The 22,110-nt window shown below is 38.6% G+C and overlaps 1 protein-coding gene across 1 annotated transcript in view; it reads right to left on the bottom strand.

The window, feature by feature from the left end:
* Positions 1-6,417: 6,417 nt before the first annotated feature.
* PPA1 (inorganic pyrophosphatase 1) overlaps positions 6,418-22,110 on the bottom strand; it is a 29,010-nt gene continuing 13,317 nt past the window's right edge. Inside the window, exons 4-11 of the mRNA XM_069460078.1 lie at positions 21,541-21,660; positions 19,496-19,582; positions 18,376-18,502; positions 11,676-11,803; positions 11,068-11,153; positions 8,916-8,985; positions 7,824-7,866; positions 6,418-6,767 (exon numbers count right to left, since the gene is read on the bottom strand). Coding sequence (XP_069316179.1) covers positions 6,736-6,767; positions 7,824-7,866; positions 8,916-8,985; positions 11,068-11,153; positions 11,676-11,803; positions 18,376-18,502; positions 19,496-19,582; positions 21,541-21,660 — 693 coding nt within the window. The 3' untranslated portion in view covers positions 6,418-6,735. The remainder of the gene's footprint in view (positions 6,768-7,823; positions 7,867-8,915; positions 8,986-11,067; positions 11,154-11,675; positions 11,804-18,375; positions 18,503-19,495; positions 19,583-21,540; positions 21,661-22,110) is intronic.

Raw genomic sequence — 22,110 nt, 5'->3', positions numbered from 1 at the left:
CAAGTTCTGTAGTCATGATTCATGGTAATGTCTGGGAGAAGAGATAGACGCTAGGAATTAGTGAAGCAGAAATGGGGGGCAGCGACTCTGCCCATCTCAACAGGGAAGGACAGGACAGAACAGAGGAGGAGGGCCCCAGGGACCCAGGGGCAGCAGCAGGGAGCCACTTGTTGCACTGGAACATCCACTCTACAAAGAGAGTGACAAGTCTGCTTTAAGCCAGGGGCGTGTGATGTTGGAGCTGGCAGAGGCCTCACTGGGCAGGTGTGGGAGTTGTGTGAACAAGGTGACCCTGCTGGTTAGTTTCTTGAGATGACTTCACAGAATTAAACCAGCATCACATGGCTTGCCAGGTGAACAAGACAAAGAAGAGGAAGACCAATTTGTCACTATGGGAGTGCCGCGGGACTAGGACGGTGTCTCTTTCACCCACATTTCCAGCCCCTAGCCTAGTGCCAGGCCCAAACTAGGTACTCGGAGACCTCAGCAGGTCACCTAAACCTTCCTGGGGGTCGTGTTCCTCATAGTAACACTTGGCTCAGTACTGCTAAGTGAATTAAACAAGTTGAAGCACATAAAGCCCACAGCACAGGGCCTGACTTTAAATAAATGGGAGCTATTGTTGTTGCTGTCACTGTAGACAGACATTTGCTGGATCATCTCACACTAATTATATAATATTAAACCCACTGAGAAATCCCTCTTTGATCTCTGGCGTTTATCACTGGAGTAGTGATTTCAAACACTGGGGTGTGTTAGAATCACCTGGGAAACTGGTTCTAAATTAGATTCCAGGGCCCGGGCCCTCTCAGTTGATTCAGTAAGTCTAATTTTTCTTTTTTAAACAAATATCTCAGGTGGTTCGGAGACCACTTGGAGAAAGACTGCCTTGAGCTGGGAGCCCTTCTGTCACTGGCTGTGCTGAACACCTCCACTGGTGTGCATTTGATATTCTCTTTCTTTTAAAGACAGGGTCTTGCTCTGTTGCCCAGGCTGGAGTGCAGTGGCACGATCATAGCTCACTGCAACCTGCACCTCTGGCGCTCAAGCGATCCTCCTGTCTCCGCTTCCTGAGTAGCTGGGCTATATAGGTGCACATCACCATGCCCGGCTAATTTTTTAAAATTTTAGTTTAAAAAAGTTTTAAATAAGGTATACTGTACATGCTTTTAGAAAAATAATTCAAAGAATATAGAAGCTTATAGAGGGAAACTCCCTGGTCTCATCTCTTCATTGCTTACTCCGTACCCACTTGCCAGAGGTAATCACTGTTAACTGTGGTTTTGGGTTTCTTCCCCCAGAAATTATCTACACTCATACAAGCACGTCCATTGATATACTCCTTCCTCCCAATGCTCTTTGTAAAAAAATACAAATAGGATCATACGATAGAGCAGGGATTGGCAAATGTCTTCTGTAAAGTGACATGTAGTAAATATTTTTGGCTTTTCAGGCCATACGATCTCTGTCCCAACTACTGAATCTCCATTGCAGATGGAAGGCAGCCACAGACAACTCCTAGTTGAATGGGTATGGCTGTCTACCAATAAAATTTTATTTACAAAACAGGCAACAGGCTGGATTAGGCCCACAGCCATCATTTGTCACTATAGAGTACTACAACTTTCTGTTTTCACTTCAATTTTGAACATCTTTTCCATATCGGCCCATGCAGTGACCTCACTCTAACTGCTGCATGGTATGGAGAGTAGATTCAGCCATTCCTCTAAGGGGCATTTAGATATTTTTCCAAATTTTGCCATTATAAACAAAGCTGACATATACTGTGTGCTTGGTTGACTGTTCTGCAGAATGAACTCTGAGAGCAGAATTGCTGAGTCAGAGGCTAAGTATGAATTTAAATGTTTGAGATATTGCCAGATTGCTTCTTTTCAAATTCAGATTGCTACATAACCTTGTGATGCTCATTGCTTAATCGTATTTCTGGTGAATGTTTCCTGTTAATTAAAGGTTTTGTAATAATTAAGGGAAAGATTCCAAAGACAAACAGAGGCAACAGTAAACTATGTGGCAATTGATTCACATTTATAACTCTCACTTTCCCATCATGAAGCCATTTGCACAGCATTCTTGCCAATGTAAAAGCAAATTCCCTTCTGCCACAGACTCCCAGAAAGCAGTAAGAGCAGCTTTTTGTAAACGTAAAGAATATTACATGCAAAAGCACAAGTTAGGTCCTTCTAGAGCAAATATGCTCATCAGATTGGACATAACCGCTGTTAGTGCTGCAGCACGCGCAGGCCTGGGCTCAGTGGTGAGTGACTGGAGTTCTCGTTCAGACCCTCGGCACAACCAGGTCAACGCTTCAGGTTCCCTTATCTGGAAAACATGCACTGATCACACTCAGTGTTGTTGAAATCACAACTACAAACGAACAGCCTTGACTGCACACCCATACGACACTGGCAATGAGCAAGGTCCTTCACACACATTCCCTCCAACCACGTGATGATGACATCATCACCACTTCGCAGATGGGATAACTAGATCTCAGAGTTGAGTACCCATTAATAACACCTGTGAAGGTGGACAAACTATGCAAATGACTCCTGGTCTCAGGGTCAGATGACTCCTGGTCTCAGGGTCAGATGACCTGTGCCTAAGTTCTGCCTCCGCCATTATTTGAGTGACTTTGGGGAAGTCACTTAGGTTCTCTGCATCCCTTTTTTCTCATTAAAAAAAAAATTATTTCTCTGTATATTTAATGAGATAACTTGCCAAAGTACCTCGCATTCTCGATGTTTCCTCTATTCCATGGTAAGACTGCACTTCCCCACTCCCTTGAGGTCAGGCATGGCTATGAGGCTTGCACTGGCCAGTGAAATGAGAACATCTGTGACGTGTGTCACTTCTGGGCAGATGCATCGAACACAGGGGCAAGACTCCAACACTTTCCTCCTCCAAGATGACGGCCAGTGTGAGAAAGCACATGTTAGTACGGAGGTACAATGTCAAGCCATCATGTGGAGGACAGCCACCTAGGGGCAGAGCTGACTTTACACGAGTGAGGAACAAACTTTCGCTTTCTTAAGCCATTGAGATTTTGGGGGATTGCTAGGCATAACTGAACCTATCCAGACTATTACAGTGACCTTTTTTGTCTTGCTCAACACTATACCCCCAATATCTAAAACGGTGCCTTGGCAAAGTCAGATCTCAAGAAATGCTTACAGAATGGCTGTTCTAGGAGTTTTCTTTTTGGCTCTAGTACACAGATAATCTTTATTCAGCATCAGTGATAGAGAGCTTTCCAAATACTGCAAGCTTCTCTTTGAGAGTTGTTATGGGTTGAATTGTGTCCCACAAACATTCACATTGAAGTCCTAATCCCCAGTAGCTCAGAATGTGGCCTTGTTTGGAAATGGGGTCACTGCAGATGTAGTTTATGAAGATGAGGTCACACTGGAGTAGGATGGGCCCCCAATGCAATACGACTGGTGTTCCTATATTCATACAAAGGGAAAATTTGGACACAGACATGCACACAGGGAAATGCCACATGAAGACTAGAGTTACGCTGCCACAAGCTAGGAACCACCAGAAGGTAGACGAGAGGCCCAAAACAGATCCTTCCACAGTATCTCAGAGGGAACATGGCCCTCCGAACATCTTGCCTCAGACTTCTAGGCCTCCAGAACTAGGAGACAATAAATTTCTGTATTTAACATATCCAGTCTGTGACTTTGTTATGGCAACTCTAGCAAACACACACACATTATACACTTCCTTGCTTTGTACAGAGGCTGGCACACAGAACCGTTGCTAATATCTCCTCCTGCACTAGTCCATCCTCTTTCCTTTCCACAGATATGGGCGGGCGATTCCTACCTAGTGGGCCAATACATGTGAAGTCTCCCACATTGTATAATTTTCACTAGAAAACTTATTTTTTACCCTAACAGAAATAAATCACTTTAGAAACCACATACTACAATGACTAAAGTATCATTTAAAAATGGAAGCATTTACAAAAAGAAGAGAAATATTATTAAAATCTAAATGTTGGTGACAAGATGGCATAGATCTGTTTTTGCCTGCTTCTCTGTGCAAAGCACACTATAAACCCTAGAAATGGTAAGAAAGACAACCAAAGGAGAAGTCTGAGAGATGATAAGCATAAGGCAGACAGGTTTGGGACCCCAGGACCAGAGGGAACAGCATAGCAGCAAGGCACGTGCCTCCCATCACCGACAGAAGGCTTCTCACACTTGGCACCTCTCATCCCTCAACCTAGCAACAGAAGGCAGCCCAGACAGCCTCATTCACAGTAAAAAAAAAAAAAAAAAAAAAAGAAATCAAACAATACAATTAAAAAACAAGCCAAAGAGATGAACAGACATTTCACTACAGAAGATACACAGATGGCAAATAAGCACATAAAAAATGTTTAACATCATTAGCTATTAGAGAAATGCAAATTAAAACTACAATGAGATGTAACACATCTAACAGAATGACTAAAGTAATAGTGACAACGCAAATGCAGCAGAGATGTGGAGAAACTAAACCACTCATTGCTGTTGGGAATGTAAAATGGTAAAGCCACTCTGGAAAACAATTTGGTAGCTCCTTATAAATCTAAACATGTGGCCAGGCATGGTGGCTCACACTTGTAATCCTAGCATTTTGGGAGGCTGAGGCAGGAACATTGCTTACGCCCAGGAGCTTGAGATTGCAGTGAGCTATGGTCACGCCACTGCTCTCTAGCCAAGGGAACAGAGCAAGACCCTGTCTGAAAAAAAAAAAAACAAACCCAAAACAACAACAAAAAAACACATGCATGTATCATGATGTATCATGTGATTCAGCAATTACACTGCTAGAGATTTATCTGAAAGAAATGAAAATTTTTTGTGTTGGCACAAAAACATATACATAAATGTTCAGAGCAGCTATACTTGTAATAGCCAAAAACTGGAGAAGCCTTGATGTCCTTCAAAAGGTAAAACAAATTATGGTACACACATACCACGGGACAGTACTCAGCAGGACAGAGGAATGAATAAAAAGAATGAATTATTGATACAGACACCAAACTTGAATGAACTCCTGGGAATTATGCTGAGTGAAAAAAAAAGCAATCCCTAAAGGTTATATAGTGTGTGATTCTGTTTGTTCTTGAAACGACAAAATTATAGAGAAATGGAGGATAGACTAATGGTTGCCAGGGGTTAAGGACAGGGGCGTGGGAAGGACATGACAGAGGTGGGTATGGTTATCAAAGGGCAACATGAGGGATCTTTGGTGTCTAAACTGTTCAGTTCCAGTATTTTAGTCTAAACTGTGTCTAAGCTTACACAGGTGATTGAACTGTACAGAACAAGGCCAGGCATGGTAGCTCACGCCTGTAATCCAGCACCTTGGGAGGCTGAAGTAGAAGAATCACTTGAGCCCAAAAGTCCAAGACCAGCTTGGACAACATAGCGAGACCCTGTCTCTACAAAAACTAAAAAAATCAGCTGGGCATGGTGAAGTGCACCTGTAGTCCCAGCTACCTGGGAGGCTGAGGCAGGAGGATCACTTGAGCCCACGAGTTAAAGGCTGCAGTGAGCTATGATCAGGCCACTGCACTCCAGTCTGGGTGGCAGAGCTAGACCCTGTCTCTTAAAAAACCAAAACTGTACAGAACAACTGTATAGAAAAATACAATACACAAATATTAATACAAGTAAAACTGAGAAATACGAGTAAGATTGTGGCTTGTATAAAGTCAATGTCCTGGTTGTGATACTATATTACAGTTTTACTACTGTTATTTTTGGGGGGAACTGGGCAAGGTATACAGAAAATCTCTGTATTACTTCTTATAGTTGCATGTGAATCTACAATCACCTCAATAAAAATTTCAATTATAAAAATCTGAATGTTTATCACATGCCATTACATGAATGATGTCTGTTGTACAGATGAGGGAATTGAAGTTGAGTAGCTGGTACCTGACCTAAGGTTATACAGCTAGTAAGATGGGCCAAGATTCAAACTCACGTGTGTCCAGTTCCAAACACCATGAATTTAACCACAAAGCTATTCTGGTTGATACCTTAGAATATAATGTAAATGACTTAAGGGTCCAATTAGTTGACTAAAGCAGTAAAAAAGTAACTATTAATGTGTAACTTCAAAGGGTGAGCAAGGTTATACTTTCTGCTACTATGATATAAATTAAAAAGCTCTTGTTTTAGAATGTGATGCCGGGACTTAGGTGATAGAGGATAGTTTCAAGAGTACTATAATTATAAGGAATTTTATTCTCAGGTTCCTAAAATAATATTAGTTTTTGTCTAATAATTATAAGATTGAATTATAAGACCATCAATAGAAAACAAACACCAAAAAGTACCCACACTTACTTGGTAATGTTGGCTTCAGATTAAAATAAAAATACCCTAAACCAAATTTCAGTAAAATAATTTTATTTCCTAACACAGTAAACATATACATCCAATATGTGCTCTTCTTGCACATCTATTCACAAGTGACTCCCAAATTACAACCGTTTTCACATTTAAGCATGTGCTTAAGTTATCTTAATTGAGATATGAAAAATGCTTTAGACTGATAACATTCTGAATATATTGGGTTTGTCAAAGCAGAATTTGCTTTCATTAGATGAGTTCTATATATTTAAAGCTTTGAAAAGCTACTACTTTTACATCTAATACTTCCAGACGAATAGGATGCAGCAATATCAGCTTGTATTCCAGAGAAATCTCATTAGTTTTTCTGGTGATGGAACCACTTGTCCACTGCATTCAGAGAAAAGAAAAATGAAAATCTGTTTTAAAAAAAAAAATTGCACCCAACATAGAACAAAGAATAACGTACTTGCTTTAATGGATCCTACTATGAATTACCTTAAAACAAACATACATACATAGAAAGCTTCGCAACAGCAAAGGCAGGTAACTTGTCAGTGTTTTCTGTGTCCTTACTCTTGATGCTATTGTATGGTATAACTTTCAAACTTGTTTTTAAAGTGGAAGAACCGTTTTCTTACCAGAAAAACCTTACAGAGAATTCTAACATCTAAAGTGGGAGAGAACTGTTTTTTGGGTGAAGCAGCCTGTGGCCAGATGGGGATGCAGAGCCCAGCCCTCTCGGGGTTCCTCCCAGTGTCCTTGGGGCGTCTCCATGGAACGCAGGGGAGTACAGTGGGTCACGGGTGGGAAACTACTATGACAGAGTGTGGCGCTGAAGGTGCTATGTAGCAGCCTACCTTTCTTCCCACGTACACTACAGAGCTCTAAAAATGTTTCTCTTCTCCCCTTCCTTCTCCCTCTTCATATGTATGTGGTATGTTAAAAAAATATATGTGACATGGAAACTAGAGGACATTTTGCTAAGTGAAATAAGTCAGGCACAGAAAGACAAATACTGCATGATGTCACTTACATGTGGAATTTAAAAAAGTTGAACTCATAGAAGTATAGAGTAGAATGGTGGTGGCCAGGGACTAGAGAATGGGGGAAGGGGACATATTGATCCAAGGGTACAAAGTTTCAGACAGATAGGAAGAACAAACTTTAGTGATCTATTGCACAGAATGGTGGCCATAACAAATAATATGTCAAAATTGCTAAAGAATAGATTTTAAATGTTTTCACCACAAAAAAAGATAAGTATGTAAGGTGCTGGACTTGTTAAGTAGCCTGATTTAATCATCCCACACTGCAAATATATATCAAACATCACAATGTACCCCATAAATATATACAACTATTTGTCAATTAAAAATAAAGTTAATATACATAATTTCCCCATACATATACATAATTTTTAATGTAATTTTACTGGAATCTTACCATCTGTTGGTATTGTGCAGGCAGATTCACATGGTGGTGGCAGCTAAAATAAAATATTAAAATATATCAGTCTAATCCTGGGGGTGAAAAAGCTTTAAAAGTATGCTGACGAAAATTTAAAAGAATCTGAACAGAAGACTATCCCAACTTTTAGGCTCTAAAAAATAAATTGTAACATATAGGAACAATGTAAGGTTTGCTCTACTGCTAAGAGATGCTAATAAATTCAAGCCTCTTGACTTTTAATGATACATGGGAAAATAATAAAATGTTTTTGAAATAATAAAAACATGCATATATAATGATTTTATGTATATATACATATGTCAAATATGGGCAAAGTGTTCTCACTGAAAAGTTATAATAGTTAGCCACTGGCTTTTCCTTCCAATTTTTCTTATTCATCTCAACGTTGTCAGGATTCATACATAAAGAAAGATAAATCTAAATGTACTGGCCTCATTGTTAAATTGTTCTGTTTTCCTTTTCTTACCCCATTTATGAGGCTGGAAAAAGTCAGACTTCATTTACTTTTGCTCTCTTTATTTAATACTGTAAATGAAAATAATTTAAGGTGATCTAGTTCAGTCTTTTGGTTAATCCAAATCAGATAATTAAAGACAGTACAGAAACAAAATTATTGCTTTGATACTTTACTACCTCTCATGAAAGTCTTATAAATCATTCCTGTAATGGTACCTAAAATTTGATAACTTCCTTAGTCCTTGCTATAATCAAGTCAAGTAAATTCCCAGTGGTTCTTTTGTGGAAAATGGCTTAGGATAGGTAACAGGCACTTGAGTTACCTGGTATATTCTAGAATCATTTTGATTTTTACGAATTACACTACCATGATCGACTAGGACCACTCCTCAGCTTCTCCCCTCAAATGTCTACTTGTACGTGTTTATGGTTCTAGTTTCAAGACTCTATACAGTAATATACACATAGAAGGTGCTCAAATATTTGTTGAAACAAGTACTTCCAATCACTTCTTGGCCTTTTGGCTAAGAAAAAAGTACTTCCTTCTCTGCACTTGGCACCATTTTTTAGCCACTTGGTATTTTCTTTTTAAAGGAAATTTTTACATACAGCATCCACAATAGCTTTGGCAGCATCGGGATCACACTTGAAGGGGCTCTCGGACACTGTTGTATTCATGCTATTAAATAAAACAAGAGAAGTCATAAGAACAAATAGCTAAAAAATTCTCCCTTGAGAGTCAAAAAAATAAGTTAAAGATGTTAGACGAGATGACAATCAAGTTTGGTTTAGTTGAAAGCTTTCTCACTTAAACATTCTAATTTATTTTGGCAAGACAAAACTATTCTTGTGGTCAATTTTACTCAAGTATTTTGTTTGCTTGTTTGTCTTCAAACAGGATCTTCCTCTATCCCTCAGGCTGGAGTGCAGTGATGTGATCATACCTCACTGCAATCTCGAATTGCTGGGCTCAAGCAATCCTCCTGCCTCTGCCTCCTGAGTAGCTGGGACTATAGACCTCATCACCACGCATGGCTAATTTAAAAAAATTTTTTTTGCAGGGATAGGGTCCCAATATGTTGCCTAGGCAGGTCTCGAACTCTTGGCCTCAGACAATCCTCCTGCCTAAGCCTCCGAAAGTGCTAAGATTACAGGAGTGAGCCACTGCACCTGGCCTCAAGTATCTTAACAAGTTCAGATTTTTTTATTTTTGAGACAGAGTCTTGCTCTATCACCTGGATAGAGTACAGTGGTGTCACTACAACCTCAAACTCCTGGGCTCAAGCAATCCTCTTGCCTCAGCCTCTCGAGTAGCTGGGACTAAAGGCACCACCACGATGCTCAGCTAATTTTTTTTATATTTAGTAGAGATGGGGTCTCGCTCTTGCTCAGGCTGGTCTCAAACTCCTGAGCTCAAGTGGTCCTCCCACCTTGGCCTTCCAGAGGTGTTAGCCACCACACACAGCCAGCAAGTTCAGATTTAAGAATCTGTTTTACAATTCTCACCAAAATAGCTGAGAAATGCAAATTAAAATGAGAAACATGTCTTTCCTAATTGGAAAAAATGAATAATAAAAAAAAAATCCGTTCCTGTAGTGCTGATGAGAAATCTGAAACTGACACTCCTGGAAGGAATAACAACTGGTTCAACATTTCTGAAAAATAATCTAATAAAATGTATCCAAAACCTTTAAGAAGCTCATAGGCTTTAACAGAGAAATTTTGCCTCTAAAAATCACCCCAGGAATAAAAAAAGTTTTATCCACAAAATGGAATATTATATAGAGAAGGAATGCTATATTATAAAAATATTACATTTTTAATGACATGGGGAAATGTTTATAATACAGTGTTAAATTTAAAAAAAAAAATCACAAAACATATGATCCTATTTTTTTTTTTGGATATAGGATCTCGCTGTCACCCAGGCTGGAGTGTCATCAGCTCACTGCAATCTCAAACTACTGGGCTTAAGCAATTCTCCTGCCTCAGCCTCCCAAGCACCTGGTGCTACAGGCAAGGCCCACCTCGCCTGGCTAAGTTTTCTGTTTTTTGTAGAGATGGGGTCTCACTATGTTGTTCGGGCTGGTCTTGAACTCCTGGCCTCAAGTTATCCTTCCACCTCAGCCTCCCAGGGTTCTAGGATTCACAGGCGTGAGCCACCACACCCAGCCGCCCTCACAAAGCTCTGATCTTGCTGTCCTCTTTCTTTATAGTTTCAGTTTGTACTTGTTCAGGGAGTATCTGATGGGCACTTTTCAGTTCATGTATTTACCTTCCCATTCACCTGAATGCTGACTGACAAAATCAATGGTAGTCCCTCCTTATCTGCAGGGCATACGTTCCAAAGACCCCCAGTGGACGCCTGAAACTACAGATCACCCACACCCTATATATACTGTTTTTTTAAATCTGATAACCAAGATGGCTCCCAAGTGACTAATGGGTGAGTAGCCTACAGAGCATGGATATGCTGGACAAAGGGATGACTAACACCCCAGGTGGGACAGAGCAGGAGGCGTGAGATTTTATCATGCTACTCAGAATGGCATTCAATTTAAAACTTATGAATTGTTTACTTCTGGAATTTTCCATTTAATATTTTCAGACAAAGGTTGACTCAGGTGACTGAAACCATCGAAAATGAAATCACAGATGTGGGGGGATCTGCTGTATCTCTTTTCTAAGTGTCTTGTGGTTACTAAAACCTTTGGAGAGTCTGCTTTGTTTGTTAAACTTGCAGAGAAGAGCTAACACTTACCAACTGATTCCCTTGCCATCTGTTTTCTTAGTCACTAATGCTTTCCAATGGTCGTGAGTGCTTTTAATAATATCCATTGCGAAGTCCTATAATTTGAAGAGATGCATTATAATAATAGGTGTTGTTTTCCTATTATCAACATTTTTCCAAAGCCTGATACTTTGTCTTTTTTCAGTCACTTTCTTTCAGTGGCACAATCATAGCTCACTGTAACCTTGAACTCCTGGGTTCAAGCAATCCTCCCACCTCAGCTTCCCAAGTAGCTGAGACTACAGGCTCATGCCACAATGCTCAGCTAGTTTTTTAAACTTTTTGTAGAGACAGGGTCTCACTATGTAGCCCAGGCTGGTCTTGAGCTTCCGGCCTCAAGTGATCCTCCCACTTCAGCCTCCCAAAGAGCTGGGATGACAGGTGTGAGCCACCATGCCTGGCCCTGAATTACTTTCCTTTGTTAAAAATGGGAGAACATTTAAAAGAATAAATAAATGCCAAGACTATCTTATGTCTTTAGACTTTTGTTTAAGGAATCTTTAGATGGTTACAATACGGTTAAATTATAAGTCTCAACACAAATAGGCCTAAAGCTACAGTTCTGAATGACACATTACCTTATCTTTAAATTCTGCATTGAAAGCAAATTCATTTTCTGGTTTTCCATCAGGAACCTTGTATCTTCTAAACCAGTCCACAGTAGCTTCTAGGTAGCCAGGTTTCAGCCGTTTGACATCATGAATATCTAACAATAACAGATTTCAAGGTGCATAAGTAATTATTTATGCATTCAACAAAAACATCAAGTACTTACTTTGTGAGAGCCTTGGGATGGCTTATCATAAAAAGTTCAAAAAACGTTGGAGCTGACCACATTATGTTGCAACGAGAACCCACTCACATTAAAAGGAAATCATCTGGTGTCTTAGAATAGCTCTGACATTAAGTACTAAGAGAAGAATCAGCAAGATAGTAACTTCTATTAGATAAGAAGAAATGACTGGCGGCTACATAATTAAAGAACCAGTTTATCAAGTGTGGATAACTTCCATGAGAAGGGTAGAAGATATTGAAAAAGACAGGCTGAGGCTGTATTTCAGAGGATCACATTCCCATTACATAAGAAAAGACAAGAAAAATGAATTAGACTGAAATCCATTGATGGGTTACAAATAAAATGTGACTAGACTTTGCCGGACAGTATAGGCATTCTATATCACAATGCTTTAATTGCAGACAACAGAAAAGTGTGCTGCTTAAAAAACTTTTTAAAAGTTTCTGGGCGTACATGGTGGCTCACACGCGTAATCCTAGCACTCTGGGAGGCTGAGGCAGGAGGATTCCTTGAGCACAGGAGTTCAAGGTTACAGTGAGCTATGATTGCACCACTGCACTCCAGCCTGAGCAAGAGCAAGACCCCGTCTCTACTAAAAATAGAAAAAATTAGCCAGGCATGGTGGTGCATGCCTGTAGTCCCAGCTACTCGGGAGGCTGAGGCAGGAGGATTGCTTAAGTCCAGGAGTTTGAGGTTGCTGTGAGCCGAGTTGATGTCACGGCACTCCTGCCAAGGCAACAAAGCAAGACTCTGTCTCAAAAAAAAAAAAAAAAAAAAAAGTTGTTTTTGTACAGCCATCAACAATGTCTACTAGCCTAAATGTCATCAAACTGAACTTCAAATGACCAAACTCCTGCTCAGTGCAAACAAATAGAAGATACAAGTGCTAAAAAGTTAATCAGTAAAAGTATTACTGGAAAGAGGAATACAGCCAACAACAGGTTATTTATAGTCATATAATGTTACTTCAGTCCAATTTAAGATCTATATATTAGTAGTTAAAGAATATCATGCATTTGATTATAGTACCATTAAAAGTATGCAAAGTTTACAGAGTGAACTGGGAAATATTTAAACACTGATAGATTTCAAAGAATTTATAGTCGATTAAAATATGTCAGCTGATATAGAAATAAGTTGAAAATCCAGAAATCTGCAGTGCAAATACTAGTGTTTTCCAACACCAACAACAGATTCTCTAATTCTCCAATACCAACTGGGTATCCAATAATTCAATTCGATCTTGACACTATCTTCCTGGAGTTAGCAGCAGATCCTATAAGTTAAAGAGCTCAGTCTCACAAGACTGCCCCACATCAGATGCCAGTTGCAAATGCTGGGCCTCCTGTACTTCTGACCAACCTGCTATAAATTAAGAGTCACCACAATCCTTTCTTCAGGTTCCATAATTTGCTAGAATGGCTCACAGAACTCAGGAAAACACTTAAGTTTACTGTTTTATTATAAAGGATACAACTCAGGGACAGCAAATGGAAAAGCTGCATAGGAGGCAAGCTATGGTGTGGACAGACACACACTGCTTTAGGTTGACATTTGGGGAAAGCTCTGTACTACTCGCACCATGGGACTGGCCACGAAGAGAAAGTGTTCAGGATGCTAGTAACCCCTACTGCACGGAAGTAACATTCTAGCAAATTAGTGCTGACATAGTGATGGGCTTGGCTTCACTAATCATGGCCAGAGCACGGCACTTAGAGTGTATTCTCTTGTGTGAGTAGCACACGTGGAAATGGACACACTGATCAACAGAATCAGAGTTGTACCATTAAGTAGTTAACAGATAGATGGTATGAATGCACTCTGTACAAAATTTAAACAACGCAGAAGTATCTCAAACAAAAAGTTAAGTCTCTCTTCATTCTTCTTCTCACTGCTCTATTAAACAACTGGTGTTTTTCCAGTCCTTTTTCAACAAATTTATACACACATGCAAATATATATTATCTCATTTTGAGGAACATGTTCTCAAGATGACTTTTTTTTCCTCCCCAACTAACACCTTGGTCATGGAACAGATGACTCTGATCACTGTTTTGCTGACCTTGACCACCCAGCTAGGATGGTGTTTGTCAGGTCTCTCTGTAATAAAGCCATTCTCCTCTCTCCCACTTCCATACTGTACTTTTTGGAAGGAAGTCACTATGTGCAACCTACAATTAAGGAGTGAGAGGTTACATTCCACCTTGAGAGTGGAGTATCTACATAAATTACTTTAAATTCTTCTGCTTAGAGATTTGTCTATTCTCCCCTATTTGTTTATTCAATATTTATTTATATTAATATGGACTCAGGGACATTTATAATAATTTATGCTCTGGGTTATCAGCTAATACTACTTTATTTTGTTGCTCAAATTGTTCCAGCTTTGGCCATGGGAGCTCTCTCAGTTGTGTATCCCTTTGACAGACTCCCATCGCTACTCTTTTTTGAGAGCACTTCTTTATTTCCTAGCACTACAAGATACTCCAGGCTCATCTTGTCATCCCCTGCCCCAGCCGTAGAATCAGCCTTTTCTCCAAGGAGCCTTGGTTCCTTTTTATTGTAGAATGGTAGTAGAAACCAAGATCCAGGTGCCAGGGGTGCTCACTGCTACTGAGATGGTCTTCTATGCTCTCTCAGCTGACAGAGCAAAGAAACATATATGTGTCTCCTAATCTATGTATATATACATACCTGAAAGTGTTTACATATCCATCTGACTCCATATTATGGTGAACACAAGTTCATACTGGTATTTCCAAATCTAATCCATCTCTGCATGGATCATTCTAGCCACACTCCCTTATCTATAATCTCCCATTCCAACAATGAGAAACCTGTTCCCACCATCTTTTATCTTCTATCCATTTATTTCATTGTTCAAATCCAGTAAGCATGTATAGTGTATAGGTTGACAGAATTGTCAACTTGTACTCCACTGAGAAACAACTTTACCAACTAGAATACAATGTTTATGTGTGGGTTTTCTTGCCTTTAGTCTTACTGACTCCACTCATTTCTAAAGTTACTTACGTTAGCACCTTTTCTTCCCATCTCCTTTGGTGAGGTTATTTCATATATTTGTAATATAGTTAGATTCTTCTGTCACAGTTTGCGTTCCATCCTGGAATTGACCTTGTACGTGACTTTTTAAAAATTTGCATACATTAAGGTTCACTCCTTGTGCTGTGTGTTATTATTTACCTATTGCTGCTATACAAACTACCACAGACTTAATGGCTTAAAACAACACAAATTCATTATCTAAGAGTTCTGTGGGTCAGCAGTTCTGCATGTTGTCACCAGCCTAAAATCAAGGTGTTGGCAGAGCTGCACTCATTTCTGAAGGCTCTAGCAGAGAATCTGTTCCTTTGCCTTTTCCAGCTTTTATAGGTTGCCCACTTTCCTTGGCTTGTGGCCACTCCCAACCCCTACAATCTTTAAGGCCAGCAATGTTGTACCTCTCTGACCTGCCATCACATCTCTCTCTGCCCATAGCTGGGAAAGGGTCTCCGCTTTCAAGGCCTATCTGACTGGACTGGGCCCACCTGGATAATCCAGGATACTCTCTCCATCTCAAGGTTCTTAGCCTTAATCATATTTGAAAGTCCACTGACGTTGTAAGGCAACATATTTACAGGCTTCAGGGGTTAAGAGGTGGACATCTTTGGGGGGATGGCATTATTGTGCTACTGTAAAGTTCTGTAGGTTTTGTATGTGTATAGTATCATATATCTGCCACTGCAGTGACATTCAAAATAGTTTTACCACCTGTTGTAAAATATTGGCCCCTCCAAAGATGTCCATCTTTTAATTCCCAGATATATGAATATGTTATGTTCCATGGCAGGGAGAATGAAGACTGCAGATGGAATTAAGGTTGCTGATCAGCTGACCTTAAAATCGAGAGATCATCCTGGGTTATCTGGGTGTGCCCAATATAATCATAAAGGTCCTTAAAATGTAGAAGAGGAAGGAAGAAGAGTCAGTTAGAGAAGGAGTTGTGACAAAAAGCAAGCTTGCAGTGATATAATGACCCAACCTGCCATTGCTGGCACTCACAGGGGCCATGAACCAAGGAATGTGGGCAGCCTCTAAAACCTGAATAAGGCAGGACAATGAATTTTTCTCTAGAGCATCCAGAGGGAATGCAACTCACCGACACTTTGATTTTAGCCCAGTGACACCCATTTGCGATAGGCAAGAGAAAACTAATTCAGTAACTAGATAAATAAATTAGATCATTAACTAGAAGGAAGGTTAATATAAAAATAGTCAAGATAAATTAGACATGAAGTTAAAAGGTTTAAGCATTGCTTTTTCTAAAAGGACTTCATACAATCAAATTATAGCACTAGCCAACACACTGATAGTCAATTGATTTTCAACCAGGATGCCAAGACAATTCAATGAGGGAAAGAAAAGATTTTTCAACAAACGTTGCTGGAACAACTGGACATCCATGTGCAAAAGAATGAGGCTGGATCCCTATTACACACCATGTGCAAAAATTAACTCCAAACAGATCAAAGATTTTAATGTAAAAGCTAAATTTATAAAATACTTGGAAGGAAATCTAAGTTTAAATCTTCATGACCTTGGATTAGGCAACGGTTTCTGAGATATGACACCGAAAGTACAAGCAATAGAAGGAAAAAATAGGTAAATTGAACTTCATCAAAATGTAAAGATTGAGTACTTCAAAGAACACTATTAAGAAAATGAGGCCGGGCGTGGTGGCTCACGCCTGTAATCCTAGCACTCTGGGAGGCCGAGGTGGGTGGATCGTTTGAGCTCAGGAGTTCGAGACCAGCCTGAGCAAGAGCGAGACCCCATCTCTACTAAAAATAGAAAGAAATTATATGGACAGCTAAAAATATATACAGAAAAAATTAGCCGGGCATGGTGGTGCATGCCTGTAGTCCCAGCTACTTGGGAGGCTGAGACAGGAGGATCGCTTGAGCTCAGGAGTTTGAGGTTGCTGTGAGCTAGGCTGACGCCACGGCACTCACTCTAGCCTGGGCAACAGAGTGAGACTCTGTCTCAAAAAAAAAAAAAAAAATAGAAAATGAAAGTACAATCTATAGAATGGAAGACAATATGGGCAAATCATACCTGATAACGGTCTTGTAACCAGAATATATAAAATACGCTTATAGCTAAACAATAAAGACACACACAACGATGGCTATAAACCAAAAAGATAAATGACAAGTGCTGGTGAGGATGTGGAGAAATTGGAACCCTCACACATTGCTGGTGAGAAAGTAAACAGTGCGGCTGCTTTGGAAAACAGTTTGGCAGTTCTTCCAAAGGTGAAACAGAGTTACCACAAGACTCAGCAACTCCACCCCTACGTATATACCCAAGAATTAAAAACATATGTCTACACAAAGACTTGTATAGGAATGTTCATTGCAGCATTATTCATAATAGCCAAGAAAACCCCCTCACATGTCTAACAACTGATGAACGAATAAACAAAATGTGGCATAGTCATACAATGGAATGAAATTCAGCCATAGGGAGTACTGACACGTGGTACAACACAGCTGAACCTAGAAAACATTATACTGAGTGAAAGAAGCCAGACACAAAACATCATACTCTATACAAGTCCATATATATGAAATATCTGGAATAAGCAAAGCCATAGACAAAAAGCAGATTAGTGGTGGCCAGGGCCTAAGAGGAAGAAATAAGGAGTGACTTAAACTAGTCGTAATGGCTGCATAACCTTGTGAATGTATTAAATGCCACCAAATTGTATTTTTTAAAACAGTTAAAATGGTGAATTTTATGTTATGTGACTTTTACCACCAAAAAAGTGGGAATGAAGTGTTGATACCTGCTACAATGTGGAAGAACCCTCAAAAACACCATGCTAAGTGCAATCAGCTAGACACAGATGCCACCTATTATACGATTCCATTCACATGAAATGTTCAGAATACACAAATCTGTAGAGACAGAAAGATTAGCAGTTGACAGGCACTGAGGGAAAGGGGGACAGGGAGCAATTGCCAATGGACAGAGGATTTCCTTGTGGGATGACGAAAATGTTCAGAAATTAGATAGTAGTAATGGTTGTGCTATACAACTTAGTGAATATACTAAAAACCACTGAATGGTATACTTTACAATGGTGACTTTTATGGTATATGAATTATATCTCAATTAAACATTTTTTAAAGAATAAATAAACATAGCAACTCAGTGCTAGTATATGGGGAAGGAAAGGAAAGGAAAAAAAAAAGAAACCCAGTAAACTCAAACTACTAGACTTTTTTCTTTCCTGGAATGAAGGAGAAAGTTTACCTAGCTAACTACCCTAAGTTCAGTAGCAAAAGTAACAATGCTTTGTCAAATTCTTTGGTCCTCCATCCTTCAATAGCATGGGCTTACAATTCTGTCATACAGGTGAAGTTTGGTGTTGCTTACGATATAATGAGAATGACTTTGGACTCTACAAATTTTCTTACCATTATAATTGGCTGCATCTGGATCATCCACATTAATGGCAATGACTTTCCAGTCAGTTTCCCCTTCGTCAATCATAGCCAATATGCCCAGAACTTTCACGCCGATTATTTCACCTCTTGCACATACCTGAGAGTCAATAACCAAAGTCAGAACAACACTACAAAATGACTTTGAAAGAAAAGTTTTACTTGGTGGATAATAGGAAATAAGAAAGATGCCAAATTCTGCAAACTTACCTGAAGATTATACCTTTAAGTAAATTTTTAAAAGCTAGATAAATAAATGCTTCATCAGTTCTATTAATATTAAGGTTGAAAACAGGATTTATAGGTCCTATTTTCTTATAAGTCATAAAATCAGTACCATAGTTCAAGGTAATTAATGTTTTTTACACTATTATTGATTATACTGAAGAGTAAGTCCTCTTTAGTTTCCAATCCACATTTTAATGTGCTTTCTTTACATTTTAAAAAAGCCACTGAGTTAAGCAAGTCATACATATGATATGACTTAAAAATTTTATGACTTAAAAAATGGAATTATAGCTTTGTTTACTATTTCTCTGAGCCTGAAAGTAATCATAAAGAAATAACTATAATAAGAATCTTAGAGCAACCCTCCTTGATAGAGGAATCCCTAACATAAGTCTCCAACTCATGAGGTTATTTGGTTTGGGTCAATTTACTGATCACTCTAAATCAACAGGCAAGGCTTGCCATGTATTGAGATGAAATTTGCCTCCTGGTACCCTTCACCTATTGACTAATTATCTGCCTTTTTTTTTTTTAATGCCTGCTTCAGGAGGAATAATTATCTGTCTTCTAAAACAATGCAGAACATGTTCAATTCTTCTACATATATGTTCGGATCATACACACACACATAATATATACATATATATATATATATATATACACACACATTTTTTCCAGACTAGGTTTAAGTGTACAAATTATAATATGCAAATGCTTAGACTGAAACAGAAGCCTTCCATTTATCACTCAAAGAAACATCATTATTTCGCTAAAATTCATATATTTTATTCACAAAAGTATGAACTTCAGCATATTTCATTATTATCATCTCAACACTACAGAAAAAAATCTCAGATTTCATTACCTTACTTCCAATTTCACACACATCAATTGGGTCATTGTCACCACAACAGCCAGTATGTTCATCATTATGTCCCGGGTCTTCCCAAGTCTGAAAAAAATAAAGCTTATCGTTTATCATTCCTATACATGCTGTGGACAAAGTGGCTCATGTTGAGACTCACAGATAACCTCATGAGTCTTTCTGCAAAAATATAAATTTTTAGCTATTTTTCCCTCATTTTTTTAGTTCTTTATTCACATTTAAGCATTTAACAATCTTAACTATACACAATAATTTCTTTTCTTTTTTTTTTTTTTGAGACAGAATCTCACTCTGTCACCCCAGCTAGAGTGCAGTGGTGTCATCACAGCTCACTGCAACCTCCAACTCTTGGGCTCAAGTGATCCTCCTGCCTCAGCCTCCCCAGTAGCTGGGACTAACAGGTATGTACCACCATGTCTTGCAAATTTTTCTGTTTTTTGTAGAGACAGGGTTTTGCTCTTGCTCAGGCTGGTCTCAAACTCCTAATGTCAAGCACTCATCCTGATTCAGCCTCCCAGAGTGCTGCGATTACAGGTGTGAGCCATCACACCAGGCCTAGGTTTTCTTTATAATAAATTTGCAAAACACAGGTAGGTAGGCCATAATACTAAAATGGAAATATGTTCTGATGTTAAAAGTATCATCGCTGACCATGAGCCAAGACTGAAAAGTTTAATCAGGATTTTCTGAAACTTTAAATTGCAGGCTTTATTTCCTTGCTAAACTGCAAGCCAGAGTCCTTGCAGAGCATCTCACAAAGAAACTGATAGCCCGAGCTTGCCAGGAAGTTAGGTTTAAAATGTAGCTGTTGTTTTGGCTCTTTTTTCTCCCAACCAGAACATAGTACTTGGATTTGTTTGCCTACTCAGCTGGAGTAAAGGCAAAAAGATCAAAGTGAAGGAGCATAAAGGAAGACCACATCCAACAAAGCCAACATTAATAAAGCAAAATCCAACCCACAGAAGAGTATTTCAGCAATCTTCTTCCAAAAGGACACTAGTTCAAGGTCACATACTAAATTGATTGAAAGTACAAGGTGATGTGTTGTAATTAAGGCAGATAAAGGACTTTGTGATTACCTAACAAGCTAGATGGGTTCTGACCTATATTCTTAGTAACTTACAGGCTGTTTCACAGTAGATTCCATTTAATAGAGTTAATGGTTAATTAAAAACAAACCATTTATCAACAGGCAAAAACTAAATTGAATATTTAGTGTCATAGCATTAAATCATAAGGGGCATTAGCCTAGCCAAACCAGAATTAAATATATGTCATTTACTCATAATAAACATGATTCTAGAGATTCTTCATTCAAATATTAAATAAGAATCTACTACATACTGGCATTGTGCTGGGAATAAACTAGTAAACAATTCAGATAAACCCCCTCCTCAAAGGGTTGACTGTTTAAGAAAACAAGAGCCCCTCATTGCTTTACCACAAAGAGCTTGACCTAAAGAAGGAATCAGGACTCGTAAAAGTCAACAGCAACAAGAACTTGTGTGTGCTAGGTACTAAGTGCTTTATTCCTCACAATGATTGTATGAACTAAGTGCTATTAACATCTCATGGAAGAGATATTAATGTCTCAAAGAGGAAGAAAAGGAGGCAAGTTAGGTAAGCTAGGAAGTGGCTGCCTTGGCATTTGAACCCTGGTCTGATGCCAAAAATCAGTGCTATTAATTACTACCATACACTTTCTCTTTATTTAATAGACTTGCCACTCACTTCGTAAAGATCGCATTTATATAGCATATGATCACTATATAGAAAAAAAGAAATATTTCAGAAAAGAATGAGCTTTCAAATCTGAATTTAAGCATTGTAAATATTTACCTTTCAGTTTATCTCGAAAATAAGTTATTTAAGTAAGCATTAAAATGAGTTAATTACCTTTAAGTTTTTAAAATATATCATAGCAAAAACTCTCTGAAGGTGTTTAAATCTTTTTTACTAACAGCAGTAAGTCAATTTTTAGTAAGCTAAAAAAGTACATTTTCAGCAACTGCATGGAGACATACCTGAGGGATGGCCCCATAGTTCCAGATATACCCTTTATAAGGGAACAAATTCGCAACATAACGAAGTTTTCCTTTTTTCACATCTTGTTTAATTGGGTTTAAAGGGTCCTTTGTAGCAATCTGAAATTAAAAAATTCAAATCATATATTTGGATGTGACATACTATTCAAATAAGGATTTGAGGAAATAAATGTTGGTATCCATGCCCCCTAATTCCACTTTAATGATATATTTTATTCCTACTATTTTTATAATAAAGGTGTTTCCATAATCAGCCATTAAGTGGAAAGTTTACTTGAGGTATGTAGGAACTATCAAGAAGGAAAAAAAGAACAATTTACTAATTTCAGAAAGCAAAAACTAAAATTAGCAGGAATACTAACATTTATGAAATAAAAATATGAAGATTTTTATTAAAATGGCAAAATAAATATTATCCAACTTCAGCTTTCCTTTAAAGCATTTAAAACTATTCAAATAACTGTCTATTACATGCAAAGTGTGGTTACTGTCAAAAAGTTTAATTAAGTGATATAAAATATGTAATATCCTTAACAAAAAGATAACTAT

The sequence above is a fragment of the Eulemur rufifrons genome, chromosome 28, assembly GCF_041146395.1.
Source record: "Eulemur rufifrons isolate Redbay chromosome 28, OSU_ERuf_1, whole genome shotgun sequence".
Lineage (NCBI taxonomy): Eukaryota > Metazoa > Chordata > Mammalia > Primates > Lemuridae > Eulemur > Eulemur rufifrons.
The sequence above is the reverse complement of the archived record's forward strand: the minus strand, read 5'-3'. Positions and strand labels throughout refer to the sequence as shown.